Raw genomic sequence first — 19023 nt, forward strand, 5'->3', positions numbered from 1 at the left:
CCACCATCTCTGTGTCTCTCCTGTGGCCCAGCAGGTAATAAATGCTAAGAGGGCAGTTGGGTGCCAGGCCGAGCTCTGCCCATGCCCTCACTGCCACAGTCTCGTGGCTGCTTTCTGCCTGCGGGCTCACCCACGGCTGTGGGGCGTGGGGGCAACATCAGGACCGGCCTTCGCCCGGTGCTTTCTCCCTCCCGCCCTGCCCCACTCCTACCCTGGCTGAGGCCCCCCCCCCGGAGAGCTAGTAGCGCTGCCATGCAGAGCGCTTGCCGGGGGGCGGTGCTGACTGAGGCCCTGCCCCCGAAGGCGTGACCGCTGCTGCAGGAACTCGCAGGCGGGGGACGAGGAAACGCGGGCGGCTGCGGAGCGTAGAGACCCAGGTTCGTGGGCCGCGGGGTGGTCGCAGTCTCCCGGTGGCTGCTGCCGGGCGTGTCCCGACTGGTGCGAGGAGCTCCGCGGGGTTTCCCGCCGCCGGGCTCGGACAGGCACTGGCATCCTGGCTGGAAGGGGCAGCAGCGGCGCCGCCTGGGGGGGGTTCCTCCGGGCCGGGCTGGGAATGCAGCACACGGGAGCCTGCGAGGGGTGCGGCTGCGCTGCAGGGTTGGGCGCTCCAGGGAGGCTGCTGAGGGGAAAGGTTGGGGAACTGGGGGCAGGAGGAGGAAGGCCAGAGAGGCCTTGTTGGGGGTAGGGTGCAGGCGGTGGGTTTGGTAATAAAACAAGGTCTGCACAATTGGAAGCAGCAATACCCACTGGGTGCTGTAGGCGCCCAGGGTTCAGGGGCTGCCAGGCGCTCTGGGGTCAGGGCTGATGGGTAGCATAGGGGATGCTGCAGAGCTTGAGTGCGGGGACTGCGCTCCTCTGTACACAGGTGTGATTATTTTCCTCGCTCGCTAGGAGAAATCACAGGTGTGCACAGGGGAGCACAAAGGGTTTGATTTCTTGAGTGTTAGTTAATGGCATCGCCCACTTCCTGGAATTAGGTGCGTCATCACTAGAGCCATCTACTTTTTTCAGTCCTGCACATTGACCAGAATACCTTTTTGGCCCTGACTTTCAATATCTTACTGCTATTCAAAAGTGTCCTGCAAAAGGAGAAACATTGGTCTTGTAATCCTTTTGTTGGTGTTAGGATGTGTAAAGAAGACTTGAAAAGGTTAACAGTTGTCTGTATTTTTAAATTAGAAATTCAGGACCTGTTTACACTGGAAGACTCTCTCTCCTTGTATCTAGCTGGATTTTTTTTATATCTGTGGTTTCCCTCAGGTGCAGCAGAGAAAGCGCTAGTGTAAACAAAGCTTAGGTAGGCTCAGACATTAAAAATGGGCTCACTAAAAATGCCTGAGCCTTGTCTATGCTGCAGCCTTCATCCATTTCCCTGGTGATGGAGCTACACAGCTAGGATTTTTCAGACCTTCAATTCCCAATGTAAACAAAGCCATATAGTCCTTTAGGCTAGACATGGCTTGAATTTTTAATGTAAAAACAGGCAGAGGAAAAATAATTTTAATAAATGCCTTTTGACCTTTATAAAGAGCAAAAAGGTCACAAACCTAGTTTTAAAAAAACTTTAGTTGTCTGTACACCTCTTGTGAAACTTCCTGCAACACATAAGCACTAACTGAACAGTAACTGACTACAACTGCCTTACAGTGACCTGAGAGCTTTAATATTTTTATTCAGGCTGATAGAAAAATAAGCTGTTATATTCTTAACATAGCTGCTTATATACAGAGGGCTGCCTACAGATGGCTCTCAGAGGTTGTGTTTTTACATTCTAAATAAGCCTCTTTCACAATAGGTATAAATCATGGTTTGTAACCTGCTAAAGTGTTCAATTGTGATTACTGGGCAGTTTCAGCTCTGTGATACATGCTGGGCTGGATCTCATCACAGCACTGTCACAACAGTTTATTCACTGTGGTATTTCTAATGTGCCCTACACCATAATAACTAAGTATCATTTTATCTTTCTAGGTGTCCTTGTGTAAAGAGTAGGAATTTACCCTATATAGCGTATCTGTTCCAGTTTTATAAATTTGAGTCTAATAAGAAGTAACTGATTAGAGACAGACTTCGCTGATTACCCTCTTTCAAACAGCCTGGTGTATGTTGAGAGTTTCTTTTTCAACACATAGATGAGTTTCTAAGCAGCGTGGTGCAATTTTAAACTACTTATTTGTTCAGTCGTCCACTCAACTAACATTACTGAAAAAAATAATCCATTAGTCTGTCAAAAAATACTGTGAATAGAAGTTTAATTAGGTTTGTTAATGAATAAAGATTTAATAAGTCAATATTCATACAGTATCCAGTATGCACACTATCCAGTAGGCTGTCCATCTGAATGATTGATTCTAGAGCAGTGGTTCTCAAAGTTCATTGCACCATGACCCGCTTCTGATAACAAAAATTACTGGATGACCCCAGGAGTGGGGACCAAAGCCTGAGCCCGCCCAAGCCCCGCTATCTCAGGTGGGGGTTCAAAGACAGAGCCCAAGCCCTGCCAAACCAGGCAGGGGAGCCAAAACCAAAGCAGAGCTCAGGCTTCAGCTTTGGTCCTGGGCAGTAGGACTCAGACTTTGATGTCAGCCCTGGGCTGCCCAGCAAGACTTAACGCCAGCCCTGGCAACCCCATTGAAACGGGGTTGCGACCCACTTTGGGGTCCCAACCGACAGTTTGAGAACTGCTCTTCTAGAGTATTTGTTTTGGTCTGTGTTGCTACTTTCTGCTCACAAGAAAGGATGAAGCTCTGCATTACCAGTATACCTGGAGGCAGAATTTGGCCTTTGATTTTCTTGCCTTGCAGTCTCAGCATGATCTTCTATGTTTCCTGGCTGCAGGATGCTGTTTCAGCTGGGAGGAATTCAAAATATATTTAAAATGTGACTGGAGTTTACACACTTCTGTTAATTAGAATAATCCAGGACTATCTGTCACTGTGTTTCTTCCATGAGAGAAGATAAAGAGACAGGGTTGGCAGGAAGGATTTAGTTTGTAAACCAAATAAATAACAGCAGTTGAGTTTGGAAGCTTGGAGATAAATTGTTTTTTTGATTCTTAATTTCTAGCACTAGACATCATGGTGATGGTCGCAATGGAAATGCCTAAAAGATAAATGGTGACCTCCCCGTTCTTAAAAAAAAATCCTGGGATTAGTGGTTCCAACATCTATCAAATTATTATTAAGTCATATTGCAAATTAAGAGAAATAAAGTCCAAATTAGAGGGATATGATTTAGAAATGTTTACATCAGCTTGCAACTATTGTAGTGTTGAAAATGTTACCAAGTCAGCTGGTGTTGACATTTCAACATGCTAAAAATAAGTGAGGTGAAGGTGATCTGTGACTAAAGAAAGGATATAAAGCTTTTCCTCTTTGTAAAGGTTTAATTGTTTTTACAAATTAAATGTCTATCACTGAACAAGCCTCAAGTGAAAATACTATTAAATTGTTTAAAACTAAATCCATTAAATTCAAGAAAGTTCAGAATGGAATAATTTTTCTTATTTACTGTACATGAACTACTTGTGCGTGAATTGAATGTTACGCACTTCAGAGAACTTGATGTGACTCTTGTACCTAGTGAATTGTAAACCTAATAATACTTCCTCTTTACTGCCTTTCTTTTTAAAGTAAAGAAACCTAGTGAGTAGGTAGGTAGGCGTGTTCTCTTGTGCCTCGTTGGCAGAGACCAGAACACTGATATGCTTTTATGTTATTAGAAACATACTTTGAACAAACTGAAAATACCTGCTTCTTTTGTGTCATTTAAAACCAATCTGTTTGTTTAATCGTAGATTCAAGTCACCAGAATTACTCCTGCATACCTACCAGGTAATTTAATGGACAAATGACTTAGATTGTCTTAGTGTGTTTTGTTCATGTGCACAATAGACATTTTCTGGGATCCTGAACATGGTGTTGGAAAACACTGACACTCTAAAAACACAAGATTTTTCACTTAATCTCAGACAAAGTACTACATTCCCTTCTGTACAGCTACTTTGTTTGAAGATCTTTTCCCTTTCAAAATAGGTAAATAGAGTTCTGAAGAAGACATCGTTCGCATTGCCAATGAGTGAGGTGTTCACATTACAAAGCAAACAGGAGGATAGAGACTCCGAAGGTGAAGAGGATGACATGACATGTGGAGACTTAGGAAATGGACTTGATAGAAGACCTGGTGGTGTCTATGAAATGGAAGGTTTAAATGTGCACACATTTAGATCTAGGAAAGGGTCTGGTAAGATCTTCAGCCCGCTTCTGCTAAAGAGAGGGGAAGAAAGTGATGCTGCAATTTTTCACTATTCAAAATGCAATGGTTTGTATGATGTGTCATCCAAAAAGCCTGGGATAAGTGGCATTACTAGATGCAGCCGACAAAATAGTTCTGGTAAGACTAACTTTTAATTAATTATTTACCCCTAAAGTTTCTCTGTTTGTGAAATTGAGAAAATAATCTACCTCACAAGAGTTATGAAGCTTTATTCAAAATGTTTCTAAAACATTTTGAGAACCTCTAATGAAATATTTTTAAGATGTGCCTGTAATGTTTGCACAATACATTGGTAACTGATATAATCTTAAAAGTTAGTGTTGTAGTCTTTCGAGCTCATGTCATGTTACCATAAAGTTAGTCACCCTTAGCAGTCTAATAATGCTTAAGAATTTTAGTTAATGCTGCTTATATTTTCTGATACTGCTCTGCAGTGCTGAGATATTTTTATGACAAACAGAATGAAGAATATGTAGACTGTGAATTGCTGAATAAAAATGTTTATTTACATTAGACTTTTGGGAGTTGATTTAGCATAATATACACTGAACTATTGTATAAATACAGCCAAATGCATTGGACTGTAATTTCAGTTTAGTTTGAGGATGGTCTCAGATCTCCCTCCGGCCTCTTCAAATGCTATGTAGAAGCTATATTAGATTTTTCTCTTCCAGCTACTGGTCCTATGATGCCTCTTTCATGAGATCATTGAAAGTGAGGTTTGATAAAGAGATCAGGAAATAAGGGGGTGGGGGAAGAAGCAGACTAATTTTCTTTGCTTATGTGGGGGGATAGCTCGGTGGTTTGAGCGTTGGCCTGCTAAACCCAGGGTTGTAAGTTCAGTCCTTGAGGGGGCCATTTAGGGATGGAGGGAACTGTCAGGGACAGTACTTGGTCCAGCTGGTGAAGACAGGGGACTGGACTCAATGACCTTTCAAGGTTCCTTCCAGTTCTATGATAGGCACATCTCCATATATTATTAATATTATTATTTTTTATTTCTTTAATGGAGGAATTGGAATGACACAGTCCTGTTCCACTTCCTTGTGTCTGTAAGATGCTTAAGTACATCATCCCTGAAATTATATCTAAAATTTAGTTTCCAACTAAATATCAAACATTTGTGCTTGATATTTCATTGAAATTATAGTTCAGGAACAATCTCACCCTTCAAAAGTCACTCTAAAGCATTTGAAGTTCTCTGTTTTCTCATTATTAGTGTTAAATTTTATATAAAGATGGCAATGCTGTGAATATAGTCAACTACAGTTAATGCTTCTCTTCCCCCGCCCCCTTCAAATATCTTTTTAGTTATTCTTACTACCCCCAACTGAGTGTTTCCTCCTTTGGTGTTCTAGTGACTCTGGTTCACTCATGCCCCCTCCAACATAAACCAAACTGTCCAACATAATTGCTCTTTTGTTGGTGTCAGCAGGACCAGTGTGAAATTTATGAGACTTGTGCAATCCCAGTCAATTTCACAATGCTGCTGCTTGCACCCTAAGTGATAAAAGTCTGTGCAGTGAGCTCCATGCAAGCAGAGCTTGAGCCCACATGGAACCATGCTGAATTCATTGGGCCTCTGCATAGATGTCTACCTATGTGGAATGGAGGTCACTGAAGGATTAGAGCATAGGCAGTTGCCCATAATAAGCACCTGGAATCTGTATGAGTTGAATGCGTGGATCCAGTGTAATACTTCCTTCTGTGTACTCCTGCAAGGCTTCATGCAAGTCATCCACACTCTATGCAATTAGAGTTCTTGAACACCTGGTAGCTGGTTGTTGTCTTGTTTTTTAAATGTTGAAAACTTAAAACGCTTTTTTTCATAAATATACAGGAAAAATGAAAATGCATTTGGGAGAAGAGTGTCTTTTTGGTAAAAGGAAACACTTGAAATTAATTTATTTTCTGTGTGGCTAAACTTTTCTTCTTCTAACTCTGGCTTCTTTATATGTGAAATATGGCAGACCACATAATAGATACTGTTTTCATGTATTTTGTAATTCTGTGTTATTTAGCCTCATAAAAATTACAAGGATGATAATGAATGTCTAAATGGGCTCTCCTATCAATATAAAGGTAAAGAAAACTAAAAGAATTGGGAGTTTTGTGAATATGTTGGTATCTCATCAATTTTATACAGAATCTAATTTTGACGTGTCAAATGAAGAGTTAAGGCAACAACTTCGGGAGGCTATAGAGGTTAGTACTAGTCCTGAACGGGCTTCTTTTGAAATGCTTGTTTATTATAATGTAATAAAATATGTATAATGTTATTTCATTGGAAGATCTTAGAATACCCAGAACTTTTGGGTAAACATGAGTTCTGTCAATCAGAGAGCTAGCTGGAAGACTTAAAAGATTCTGTGCCCCAGGATCTATAAGCCTGAAGGTCACTGTACCCTGTAGATTTTCCAATTTGGGAGTGCAGTGAAGAGGAAGACTCTAGATTCCCAAAGTGTGGAGGGCCTTAAAGAGGCAATACTTCATTTAGCAGCAATCTGTTCATGACACTCTCAGTTTGAAAACTTGGATCACCAACGTGGAAGCTGGCAGGCCTATTTCAAGCCAGCTGTGTTGAAGGGACCCTGGCATACAGAGCATAGTAAAATCTCAAGGAACATCATCAAGTTTATTAATCAAATATTGGTAAATTGGGATGCTATGATGTATGGTAGAAGGAAAAATTGTCGTTTGAATGTGTTGTGGTGCAACTTCCGTTAACTGCAGACAAACATAGGAACACAAATCTTATTACTGTCAAAGTAAAACAAATACAAAAACCAACCCTTTACATATTAGTATTGTCTTAGTAACAAGATAAACAAACCACAAAAATGAAAAGCTAAGTAAAGAGAACAAAATAGGAGTCTTCAGTTAAAGCCGTGGGATAGTAGCATTCGTTCTAGCAGAGTAAAACTATTCCAAGAGGGTATATGGATAAGAGCATAAAGCTTTGGCACAGAGAGGATATGCAAGTCAGAAACCATTCTGTTCATCATCAAACAGCGTAAAATGTGGGCCCAGTCCCTGAAGGTGCTCAACACCTGGGATTTGCTGAGTACCCTCAACTTCCACTAAATTCAGTGGGAGTTGAAGGTGTTCAGCAACTCCCAAGAGGCACTCTGTACTCAATAGGATCATTCTGCATCATGCATCTGAGAATCAGTTTGCGAGAGAGAGAGCATAATTTATTGAAATTCTCTACTTAGTCCTGCAGTTCAAACCTGACATACTTCAAAGGAATGATTTGCCAAAGATTTGAGGGTACTCAGCAAATCCCAGGTGTTGAGCACCTTCAGGGACTGGGCCCACATTTTACGCTGTTTGATGATGAACAGAATGGTTTCTGACTTGCATATCCTCTCTGTGCCAAAGCTTTATGCTCTTATCCATATACCCTCTTGGAATAGTTTTACTCTGCTAGAACGAATGCTACTATCCCACGGCTTTAACTGAAGACTCCTATTTTGTTCTCTTTACTTAGCTTTTCATTTTTGTGGTTTGTTTATCTTGTTACTAAGACAATACTAATATGTAAAGGTGTGCTGCTTCTAGAGACCAAATGTAAGGTGGAAACTAAATACAAAGCATATCTGCCTATATAGTCTAGATTGAAGGCTAAAATCACTGGATAAGAAAATTATCATTTTCTAGGAAAAGAACTACTTTTGAAACTCTAAAATACTTTAACTCTTGATTGTGTAGGGCAGGTTTGTTTATCTGCCACGTCAGCGGGTTCAGCTGATCGCGGCTCCCGCTGCCCACGGTTCGCCGTCCCAGGCCAATGGAGGTGGTGGGAAGTGCCACGAGCCGAGGGATGTGCTGGTTGCGACTTCCGGCCACCCCCATTGGCCTGGGACGGTGAACCGCGGCCAGTGGGAGCCGCGATCAGCTGAACCTGCCGATGCGGCAGGTAAACAAACTGGCCTGGCCCACCAGGGTGCTTACCCTGGTGAACCACGTGCCAGAGGTTGTCGACCTCTGGTGTAGGGCATATACAATCATGTTCTGTACTGAATAAATCAATTGCCATTATCTGTTCAACCAATGTTTATTTTTGTCCATTTGTTTTGAGATATGCAACTGAATGGCTCCACTTGTCACCCAAGTCAGTCCTCCAAATATAGGCACATTTCAGTATCAGTTGCTGAATTAGTGGAACTGTAACAAATGCTAGTTGTCAGTGCTGATTTTGGAGCAGAATCTAGTTCTAGCAACCAGTCAGATTTCTACCACCTACAAATCTGCAAAATGAATTTCAGCTATTAACATGACTGACTTCTTATCTTTTAACATGAACTTCGGTTAAAAGAATCCAGGACATTTTTTTCTGAGACCTCATGCTGAACATTGCTTTTCTGCTCTGACTCACCAAAGTTCCAAGACAGAACTTTTGTGTTTGTGTGTGTGCATTTGCTCAGAGTAGGGGCAGGTCGTTGTTGCTTGTCACCAGAAATGGAAAGGGAGCGGAGGGAGGGAGTGGTTTTTCTTTTTAACTCTTTGAAATTGCAAACTGACCTCCTTTGTAAGAGGAAAAGAGAAGGTGATCCAGACATCCTAATGAGGATACAGTTGGGTAGGAGCTTTTTTACTTGGACAGCTGCTCAATTCTCGATATACAAAATAATGCTAGAATATTATCCATATATTATATAATATCCATATACAGTTGTAGCAAAATTAAAAGAAGAAAGCAGAACAGGGCATAGTGTTCAAAATCCTGTGCCAGAATAAACACAAAACGAAAGAACTGCAGAATCCAATCGTATGTTTTTAAAGTACATTTGCAGAGAATGGGAAGAATAGTAATTGTATGTATGCTGGATTATACATTTTGTTTAAATGTGTATTCTCATTAGCATTATGTCATATTGGAAACAAGCTGTAAATCATATTAATAGGTAAAGATTATCTTCTGAAGGGAGATCATTTGGTAACATAACTTGTTGAGACAAGACTGTTGTGGCTTTTACTTTAATTTTTATGTTTTTGGTTTTTTGCACTTCAGGAGGTAGAGATTTTAAAAGTAGAGCTTGAAGCATCGCAGAGACAACTTGAAGGAAAAGAAGAAGCACTTAAAATTCTGCAAAATATGGTAAGAAGTGCTTTTAAAGTACCAGCTTATTTAATAGGGTTTTAATTTAAAACATTAACTGTATCTGAATATTAAAGAGCTAGCAATTATGAATACTGCTTTCCACACAGAGTTACAACTATTATTGAAAGAGGCACTGCTATAATAGCACATTGGTAGTTTAACCTTATAGGATCTATCCACTTTAGTCTGGATGCTATCTTCCTTTGACTCCTTTTACTAATGTTGCTTCTTGTGCTGTGTCTTTCATCACAAATCAGAGGTTTCTTTCAGTTCATGCCCAGATCTCTCACCCTAATAGTTATTAGGTATTGTCTTTTATTGTATCACTTTTTTGTATGTGTTGTGATGTTTTTGTTTACTATCAAATCAAAGCCACCACAATCAATTCCCAAGGTATTAGCGTAGTTACGCAATCCATTTACAGTTCTGTTAGGTCCCATCCATTTAAAATTGTATTGGCATTGTACCTGGGTCAACGATCCAGTACCCTGGGTCCTTGAAAGTTACTTTTGTAACACAGACAGGACTTAAAAGAAAAAAAGATCTTTTTGATTTTTTTTCTCCAAGTTGAAGATGATGTCATGGTATCCTCGAACTGAGGATACCTCTCCTGAGGAGGAACCCCAGTTACTTGGAAGAGCCAGGTAATAGTAATGGGGAATTGAATTATTAGAAATAGAGATAGTTAGGTTTGTGATGGCTGGGAGAACCACATGGTAAATTGCCTTCTGGGTGCAAAGGTTTCAAGTATCATGAGACAGCTAGACAGACTTATGTGCAGGGGAGGAGCCAGTAGTTATGGTACATGTAGGTTCAGTGACATAGGGAAAGGAAAGAAAGAGGTCCTGGAGGCCAAATTTAGGCTGCTAGGTAAGAGATTAAAGTGCAGGACTTCCCTGATAGCATTCTCTGAAATGCTTCCAGTTCCACACACAGGGCCAGAAAGTCAGGTAAATCCGTAGGGTCTCAATGCATGGATGAGACAATTGTGTAGGAAGGAGAGTTTTAGGTTTATTAGGAACTGGGGAACCTCTTGGGAAAAGAACAGAATTATCAGACACACAGATAAACACAATATTTTGGGAAGAATCAACATGGCTTTTGTAAAAGGAAATCATGTCTCACCTATCTTTTTAGAATTCTTTGATGGTGTCAACAAGCATGTGGACAAGGGATGATTCAGTTGATATAGCGTACCTGGACTTTCAGAAAGCCTTTGACATGGTCCCTCACCAAAGACTCTTAAGCAGACTAAGCAGTCATGGGATAAGAAGGAAGGTCCCCTCATGGATCAGTAACTAGTTAAAAAATAGGAAACAATGGGTAGGAATAAATGGTCAGTTTTTGCAATTGGGAGAGGCAAATAGTGAAGTTCCCCAAGGATCTGTGCTGGGACCAGTGCTGTTCAATGTATTCATAAATGATCTGGAAAAGTGGGTGATCAGTGAGGTGGCAAAATTTGCAGATGATACAAAATTGCTCAAGATAATTAAATCCAAAACTTACTGAAGAGTTGCAAAGGGTTCTCACAAAACTGGGTGACTGGCAACAAAATGGCAGATGAAATTCAGTGTTGGTAAGTGTAAAGTAATACACATTGGAAAAAATAATTCCAACTATGAATTCAAAATGATGGGTTCTAAATTAGCTGTTATCACCCATTCAATGTGCAGCAGCAGTCAAAAAATCTAATGGAATGTAGGGAACCACTAGGAAAGAGAGAAATAAAAAAAACAGAAAATACCATGAATTTATATAGTGGTATGATATGATCACACCTTAAATATTGCATTTAGTTCTGGTTGCCCCATCTCAAAAAAGATATGTCAGAACTGGAAAAGGTATAAAGAACGGCAACAACAATGATTAGTGGTATGGAATAGCTTCTATAGAAGTAGAGATTAAGAAGTCTGGGACTGTTCATCATAGGAAAGAGACAACTAAGGAGTGATACAATAGAGGTCTTTACCCCTGAACATAACACAGGAACAAGGGATCACCCAATGAAATTCATATGCAGTAGGTTTAAAACAAACATAAGGAAATACTTCTTCACACAATGTACACTCAACCTGTGGAGCTCATTGTCTGGGATGCTATGAAAGCCAAAGATATAGCTGGTTTCAAAAAAGAATTAGTTAAGATCACGGTCAGGGACAGAACCCCATGCTCCAGGTATCCCTAAACTGCCAAGTGTCAGAAGCTGGGACTGTAGGACAGGATGAATCATTTGAAATTACTGTCTTCTGTTCAGTTCCCTTTGAAATATCTGGCACTGGGCACTGTAAGAAGACAGGCTACTGTGCTTTGATGGACCATTGGTCTGACCCATTATAGCCATTTCTGTGTTCTTGAAATGCTACTAAACTTTAAAAATAGCAATGACTAGCAGGAGTTGAAACACAGCTGTGGTTTGCAGCCCAGCTATTGAAAGTTTAACATCTTGAATACTAAAACCCCTAGGATTTTTGTAATCAGTTTAAATGTAAATTTAATTTAAAGAGTTTTCTTTTTCTTCCTTATGAGTCTGTTGATATGAGGAAGTGTATGTGACTTAATCCCTCAGTAAGGAATTGCATTCACAACTTTGACCCACAAATTTTTCTTTTTTTATAGATAGTGCTGTATCAGTCTACTTAAGTTTTTAAGAAATGGTTGCTCCTTGTCATGAAAGCAAAATCTGGCTTTTGGAGTCTATAAAACCTGTGATCAAGAAGAGCTCCCTTTGGTTCACAGGTGCCAACATTTGTCACCAGTGAGCAGGTTAATTTTGTTTGTTAAATACCTAATCTGTCCATGAGTCTCCACACTCATGTTCTGGGAACTGAAAACCAGTCTGAGGTTCTGCGCTTTCTACATTCTGCCCTTAATTAGTGCCAAAAAGAACAGCTGAGCCGAGGGACTAATGACAGACTTAAAGTTTGGTCTTTCAGAAACAGGGCTTGATATCCCGGCTTTCCAAAAGTGTATGTTGGTTAGTTCTAACCTTTACAGGTTGTGAGATGTCAAACCTTAAAATCATATTATTCTAATTTCTATCTTGCTTCCCCTGCCCCTCTTTCTTCCAATAGCTACTAGAGCTTACAATTCTTTATACCACTTGTAAGGGTACGTCTACACTACCCGCCGGATTGGCGGGTAGTGGTTGATCTATCGGGGATCAATTTATTGAGTCTAGTGTAGACGCGATAAATCGATCCCCAGTCGCTCTGCCGTCAACTCCTGTACACCACCGTGGCGAGAGGCGGAAGCGGAGTCAACGGAGGAGTGGCGGCAGTTGACCCTGCGCCGTGAGGACGCGAGGTAAGTCGATCTAAGATATGTCAGCTTCAGCTACACTATTCTCGTAGCTGAAGTTGCGTATCTTAGGTCGATTTCCCCTCCCCCTACCCCAGTGTAGACCAGACAGGACGTAAAATGATACATTAATTTAGTTATATAATACTGTTAGATTTGTCTATATGATCTTGTTGTTGTTCATCTTTTTCACAGACAGTGTTTAATAAAGCCACCAGTCATACAAAAGCAATGCTTCGAAAAACTGAGGAACAAAAGAGAGGTTTAGAAAAGGTAAGGGTGCAGTTTTCTCGTCTCTGCAAAATCGTACTAATATCATAGTGGCTTTATTCCTTGTAATTTGTGATGCTAAACCAATAATTTAGGATTTATTCTGAACTGACAAAGGTGGTCCCTCTGTCTTTGAATATAATACATATCTGACTTTATTTCAGTTTTAGGTTTTGCTGAGAGAAGTCTCATCCCACTTAATTTTAAGGAGACAATGTTAACGTATCACATTTATGTCTGAATGTTAATACCTTCTATTTACAAATAATTCTTAAGATTGCTATGTTGAAAAGACAGAAAAAATAATGTTTTTCAACTTGTTCACTTTGTGCATTTGACAGCACTTTGTTTATAGGCTGGGATTTTCAAAGGAACTTAAGAGTTAGGTTTCTAACTCTCCAATTTTAGTGATTTTTTTCTCTAATTTTTTATGAGTGGGTGGGTGGCTTTTTCACACACAGAAGCAAGGTGGTGGAGAGACATTCCAAGACTAGGAATATAAATGTAGATCCATTAGAAACTGGTGGAGGTCGTTGAGGGCAAGTAAAATAATTGAAATTATTTTAACTTGTTTTTTTTAAGACTTGAACTTGTATCTCTAATCAAATGTTAGACTGTCAGCTGTCTGTCTTTCTAAGGAGCATTACTGCAATGTTATGCTTGGTTCTGAGCCTTTAAGATGTCCAATACATGGGCATTTTTCAGATATACAAGTGGGATTTAGACAAGTACAAAAGATTACATTGAAATATGGACACAGAATTCCCTTTTATTTGGCAATTAAGTACTGCCTAAGTGAACACTCACTGTGAATTTATACTGTAATATGCCACAAAGAGGCAGTTTTTCCTGCTAAATAAGACATAGGGATTACATGAATGCATGTGGAGAATGTCTGACCCAACTGCCTCAACACATGGAATCCATCCTGAAGACCAGTCCGCGTTGCAAATAAAACTGGGTTGTAGCACCTGGCTACCATACTTACAATTTGTAGTATAGATAGGACACTGGAAATACCTACAGCCTTAGTACAGTTATTGGATACAGTGAAGTTTCCTTGTACACTATAATTGTAGTTAGGTTGGGAGAAAAAGATGTTATAACCAGGTTCTCAGACTCAATTGTACTTGGATCTAAAGCTGTTAATAGTGCCACTTCTAATACGAGAAAACCTGCTCCTCCTCTTCATCTACTATTAGGGTGACCAGATGGCAAATGTGAAAAATTGGGATGGGGGTGGGGGACAATAGGAGCCTATATAAGAAAAAGACTCAAAAATCAGGACTGTCCCTATAAAATCAGGACATCTGGTCACCCTATCTACTATATACTGTTGTGTGGTGAGGCAAAGGGATTACTTGGAATGATAGCATGTTAGAAGGAGGATAATCACTTGATCTCTCTCCCAATATGGAACTATTACTCAAAAGTAGCTAACACCATCAGTTTCTCCATTACACTGACATTTTGGAGAATTTTCCTTCAAAAAGGTGAGTGTAGAACAAGGTACCTTACTGCAGTGTTACCATGAGATAGTGTCACTTTGATACTGGACAACTTTACCATTATCCCCTTGAGCGTAGCCTAATGTATTTAAGAAAAACACACCTCTTGTGTCCTCAGTGGAAGATTGTTGCTAACTGCCACCACTGCAGAGAAACTGTGACAGATTTTCACAGTAAAACAATTAAAGCAGAGTGGGAATTTTTCAATATGTATCTAACAGTGTGCCATCTGTCAAGTATTAATTTTAATTGCTACATCCAGACAGGTCAGATTTCTACACATACTGATATTCTTCATATAAATAATTTCAACTTGATATTCTTTGTGCAGATAGCAGCTTACTGTTAGTATGGGAAACTCCCATAGGAGAAACTGTCTAATGTCAAAAAGGCTCATTTCAGATATATGAGTGTTGAAAAGAACACTTATTGTGAAGGGAAAGAGGTCCTTAAAGAAACCATGGCATAATATCCATGCACTTTTGGACAGCCCAAACTATTAGTTTAACCTTGTGTCTGAAAAGGAATCTATTGGGTTTTTGTTTTGTTCTCCCCCAACCACTCAGTTAGTGGGCATCACCCTAGAAAAATAACCATACAGAATGTCTTAACCTAAAAAGGTAATAGGAACTTGTGACACATGGACTTCAGAAGCCCCAGCAGTTTGTAGTCTGCTTTTAAACTCTTCAGAGGATCCCTCTTAAACTCTTCAGGTGAAATCCTGGTCCCACTGAAGTCAGTGGCAAAACTCCCAGTAACCTCACTGGAGCTGGGATGTTCCTTTCTGTGAACACTTGTCTTCACACAAACTTGCACCTGTTTAATTAAATTGTTCACTGGTGTGAGCGCTCTTATTCCAGTTTAAGAGTGTCTTATTTCAGTTTAGCTTAAATCTGTTCTAAACTAAACCAAAATAAACCAGACTTGCACCAGTTTAACTAAATCCATTTAAAATCACACCTTAAACCAATGCAGCTCTGTGTACAGACAATCCTGTAGTCCGAGGTTTCTCAAATAGGGGTTGTCGCTTGTGTAGGGAAAGCCCCTGGCAGGCCACGCCGGTGTGTTTACCTGCCCCGTCCACAGGTCCAGCCGATCGCGGCTCCCACTGGCCATGGATTGCTGCTCCGGGCCAATAGGAGCTGCTGGAAGTGACGTGGGCCGAGGGACATACTGGCCGCTGCTTCCAGCAGCTCCCATTGTCCTGGAGCAGTGATCTGCGGCCAGGTTGAGCTGCAATCGGCCTGACCTGCGGATGGGGCAGGTAAACACACTGGCCCGGCCTGCCAGGGGCTTTCCCTACACATGCGGCGACCCCTGTTTGAGAAGCCTGCTGTAGCCTGTCGCATTGCCCTCCAACTATGTTCAGAGAAAAGAACAAGCTAATACCATGTTGTAAATCCTGATAAATATTCCAGCAGTTTGTCACCAAATCTGGAGGCTGCCTACAGATTCTTTCCACAGTATTTATCTAGATCTGTTAATTTTTTTAATCTTCTTTATAGTTAATTTTAACAAGTCATGTAAAATTACCAATTAAGTATTTTTTAAAGACCGCTTTAATTTAAAGAGAACTGTTAGTTGGCTGAGTAACAGAGTGAAACTGAACTCTGATACTAGGGAAAGCAGAACCAAGAGTTTCCTTGGATAAAAAGTCTGGAACATGGACAATTTTTTTTTTTTTTTTAAACAAAATGTTGTGGTGCTCTAGACTCATTCCTGTAATTAACTGTTGTTGTTTTTTCTTCTTAGGAAATAAATGCTTTGCGATGGGAAATTGAATTTGATCACGAACGGTTTAAAAACATAGAGGAGGCATGGACAGAAAAATGTGACAGGTATTTAAATCCAGTTGTGGAATCTCTTTTGATTTTTAAATATCTTGTTGACTCTTGCGTGAAGTTTTTCTAATGTCATCTGCATGCCCCAATGTACCAGATTTTCTGGTTCTTCATGTTAATTTCCTTGTGGATCTCAGAAAGTATTTAACATTCACCAATATGCTAGACATGTCAGTTTTTAAGTATTGAGCACTAAAGTTGATAACTCACAATTCTTTACTCTTGTTTGAAGAGTATATGTTAAGCGGCTTTGCTGATTTGAGCTTTCAATTCAATCTGTCTTTCCTTATGTTAACCAACTGGTACAGGACTATTTATAAGCTAACATTTGATTTAATGAGGTGTAGAAAATAATGCTGGTATGGCATGCATGCATATAGTAGTATCAAACAATGGTTAATGATATTTTTGTTTTGTACACTATAGCCACGAGTAAAAGTGTGCTCAAGAGAAATGTGATATTATCACTTGCCCCACATTTAAATAAATATTGCTTTTTGACTGACAGCAGCTGTTACTTGTTGGGTATGTAGGACAACCAAAAACACTGAGTTAGTAACACAATAACAGACACTGAGAGTACTAACAAGCAGTCTCCCAGCACACTTTTTCTTTTGATTATTTAAAGACATGAGTAACTTCTCTGAAGTCCAAACAGCAGAATTTCAATTATTTCAGTGAAGATTATTTTATATTTTTTAAAAATACACCTAGAACCAAGGAATAAGTACATATACGTTAGTTGATTATTATGTATTTGTTCGTTATGTTTTGCAAATTATCAGCTTTTTCCTAGTCATCTAACCTATCAGGATTATCAACAAATGCTCTTTAAAAACATCTACACCCTCTTAATTCATCTTCTCTTCTTGAAAGCTTGGGTATAATGGATAGATCTTTTTTGGCATGTCCTGAAGGTCATACTCTGCCTTTGTCCAGCTAATGATGAAGGAAGTTCCAGCATTAAGGGCTTCTTATATAAGGGCTTGCTATCACATCCTTTCCATTTAAATCATGAGTGCATAAATGTGAGCCCTTCAGCTGAATGTTGTGGAATCACACAAAAAGAGGGCCAGGAAAAAAACCGGTATATCGGTACTCTGTTAATGCTTAAAATTGCATATGAGAGGAACTTGTGTGCTGGCTAGCAAGAGTTGCTGAGTAGGCTAGAATAAAGTTTAATTCGAAACCGAAATTGAGAAACAGTTTTAGAAAGCTGCAATAATTCAAGAGCTCAATCAATTTTTCAGAAGGTTTTCTGATCCCTGAGACAACAAGATAAGTGTGGGTCTTTTGCCTTTAAGATGTATATTTAAAGGAAGAGATTTCAGTCCACCAGTTAACAGTTTAAAAAAAACAAACAAAAAACCCCTCATGAGATGTAATTAAGTGTATTTTAATAAAAACTCCAGAGATGTTTTATTAATACAATATCAGGAAAAAAGTATGGAAAAAAGGCTTATGTTCCTTTCTCTTCCAGGAACAGGAAATATTTAAATGCAAGGTGAAGTGCATTACATTTTGATGTACTCAAGAATTAAAAGAACAGATGTATTTTAGAACCATACTTAAGGAAATAGGAAGTTTGCACTGTATGCTAAGGACAAAGCCATATTGTAACAGACAAATGTGCCCAATAAAATCACTGTATTTTAAATTTTAATGGACATTATGGATTGTCTAAGAAATATTTCAAAGTACCATAATTACCGTATATACTTGATCATAAACTGATTTGTTTATAAGCCGACCCCCCCAAGATGGATAAGTAAAAATGGCAAATTTTTATGACCCATTCATAAACTGACCCTATAATTCAGGGGTCGGCAAACTTTGGCTCCCGGCCCATCAGAATAAGCCACTGGCAGGCCGAGACTGTTTGTTTACCTTGAGCGTCCTCAAGCACAGAGGTAAATCTAAGTAAACAAAAGGTCCTGGCCCACCAGCAGCTTACCCTGATGGGCCAGGACATCGATGGGGGGCGGGGAAGGTGGGGGTCAAGAGAGTAACCCCTGTGACCACCCCCCACGTGACTCCACCTCTACCCCGGGACCTCCCCACATGACCCCTCCCTGTGTAACCCCTCCCTGTTCAATCCCTAGCCCGGGACACCCACACTCTCCCCATCCCATCCCTTCCCACCTTACCTGAGGCGGGCTGGGGGAGGATGTCTCTGCCCTGGTCAGAGCTGCTCTGGCAGGCCAGGTGGTGTGACTGCAGCCTGCTCCGGTGGGCTGGGCAGTACGGCCACAGCCTGCCAGCCCTGGAGCTGCAGCTGCTTCAGAGGCTGGAGGATGAGCAGTGTGTCCAGAAGAGGAGAGACTCTGACCCCGCCTCTTCCTTTCTGGCTCTGCTACCTCTCCTTGCCCCCTCCGTTGGGGGGGGGGCTGTGTCCCACTTCTCCCCCTCTCTATACCCGTTCATAAGCCGACCCCCTTCTCTGATGCTTACCTTTTTTACTAAAAAAATTCGGCTTATGAACGAGTATATACGGTATGTATTTTGTACATAATTTTTAATGACTGTTCCCCATGACAATATATTATCTTCCTGAACTTGAGAGAAAATGGTGTTTTTCAGGTATCTTATGTTCCATTTTACTTGTTTGAAATTTTCAAAATGTTTCTTAATTGCAAAGGCTTTGAATATGCACTTTTTGCCTTTTTTTTAAATGTTTCTTTTTGTGTTTGTTATATAATGGACAGTACACTAAATATTATTAGCAGAA

At 40.3% G+C, this 19023-nt stretch overlaps 1 protein-coding gene across 3 annotated transcripts in view; it reads left to right on the plus strand.

Annotated features, from left to right (window-relative positions):
* The first annotated feature begins 281 nt into the window (after nt 1–281).
* Nucleotides 282–19023, plus strand: part of CCDC125 (coiled-coil domain containing 125) — a 40479-nt gene continuing 21737 nt past the window's right edge. The window contains exons 1-7 of one of the 3 annotated variants that reach the window (XM_050946125.1): nt 282–377; nt 3797–3833; nt 4035–4392; nt 6422–6480; nt 9290–9376; nt 12872–12949; nt 16207–16292. In XM_050946125.1, the coding sequence (XP_050802082.1) occupies nt 4074–4392; nt 6422–6480; nt 9290–9376; nt 12872–12949; nt 16207–16292 (629 nt within the window). In that variant the 5' untranslated portion in view covers nt 282–377; nt 3797–3833; nt 4035–4073. The remainder of the gene's footprint in view (nt 378–3796; nt 3834–4034; nt 4393–6421; nt 6481–9289; nt 9377–12871; nt 12950–16206; nt 16293–19023) is intronic. The other 2 variants (XM_050946127.1, XM_050946126.1) reach the window with 2 other exon arrangements.

This window comes from Gopherus flavomarginatus, chromosome 3, assembly GCF_025201925.1.
Source record: "Gopherus flavomarginatus isolate rGopFla2 chromosome 3, rGopFla2.mat.asm, whole genome shotgun sequence".
NCBI classification, from domain to species: domain Eukaryota; kingdom Metazoa; phylum Chordata; order Testudines; family Testudinidae; genus Gopherus; species Gopherus flavomarginatus.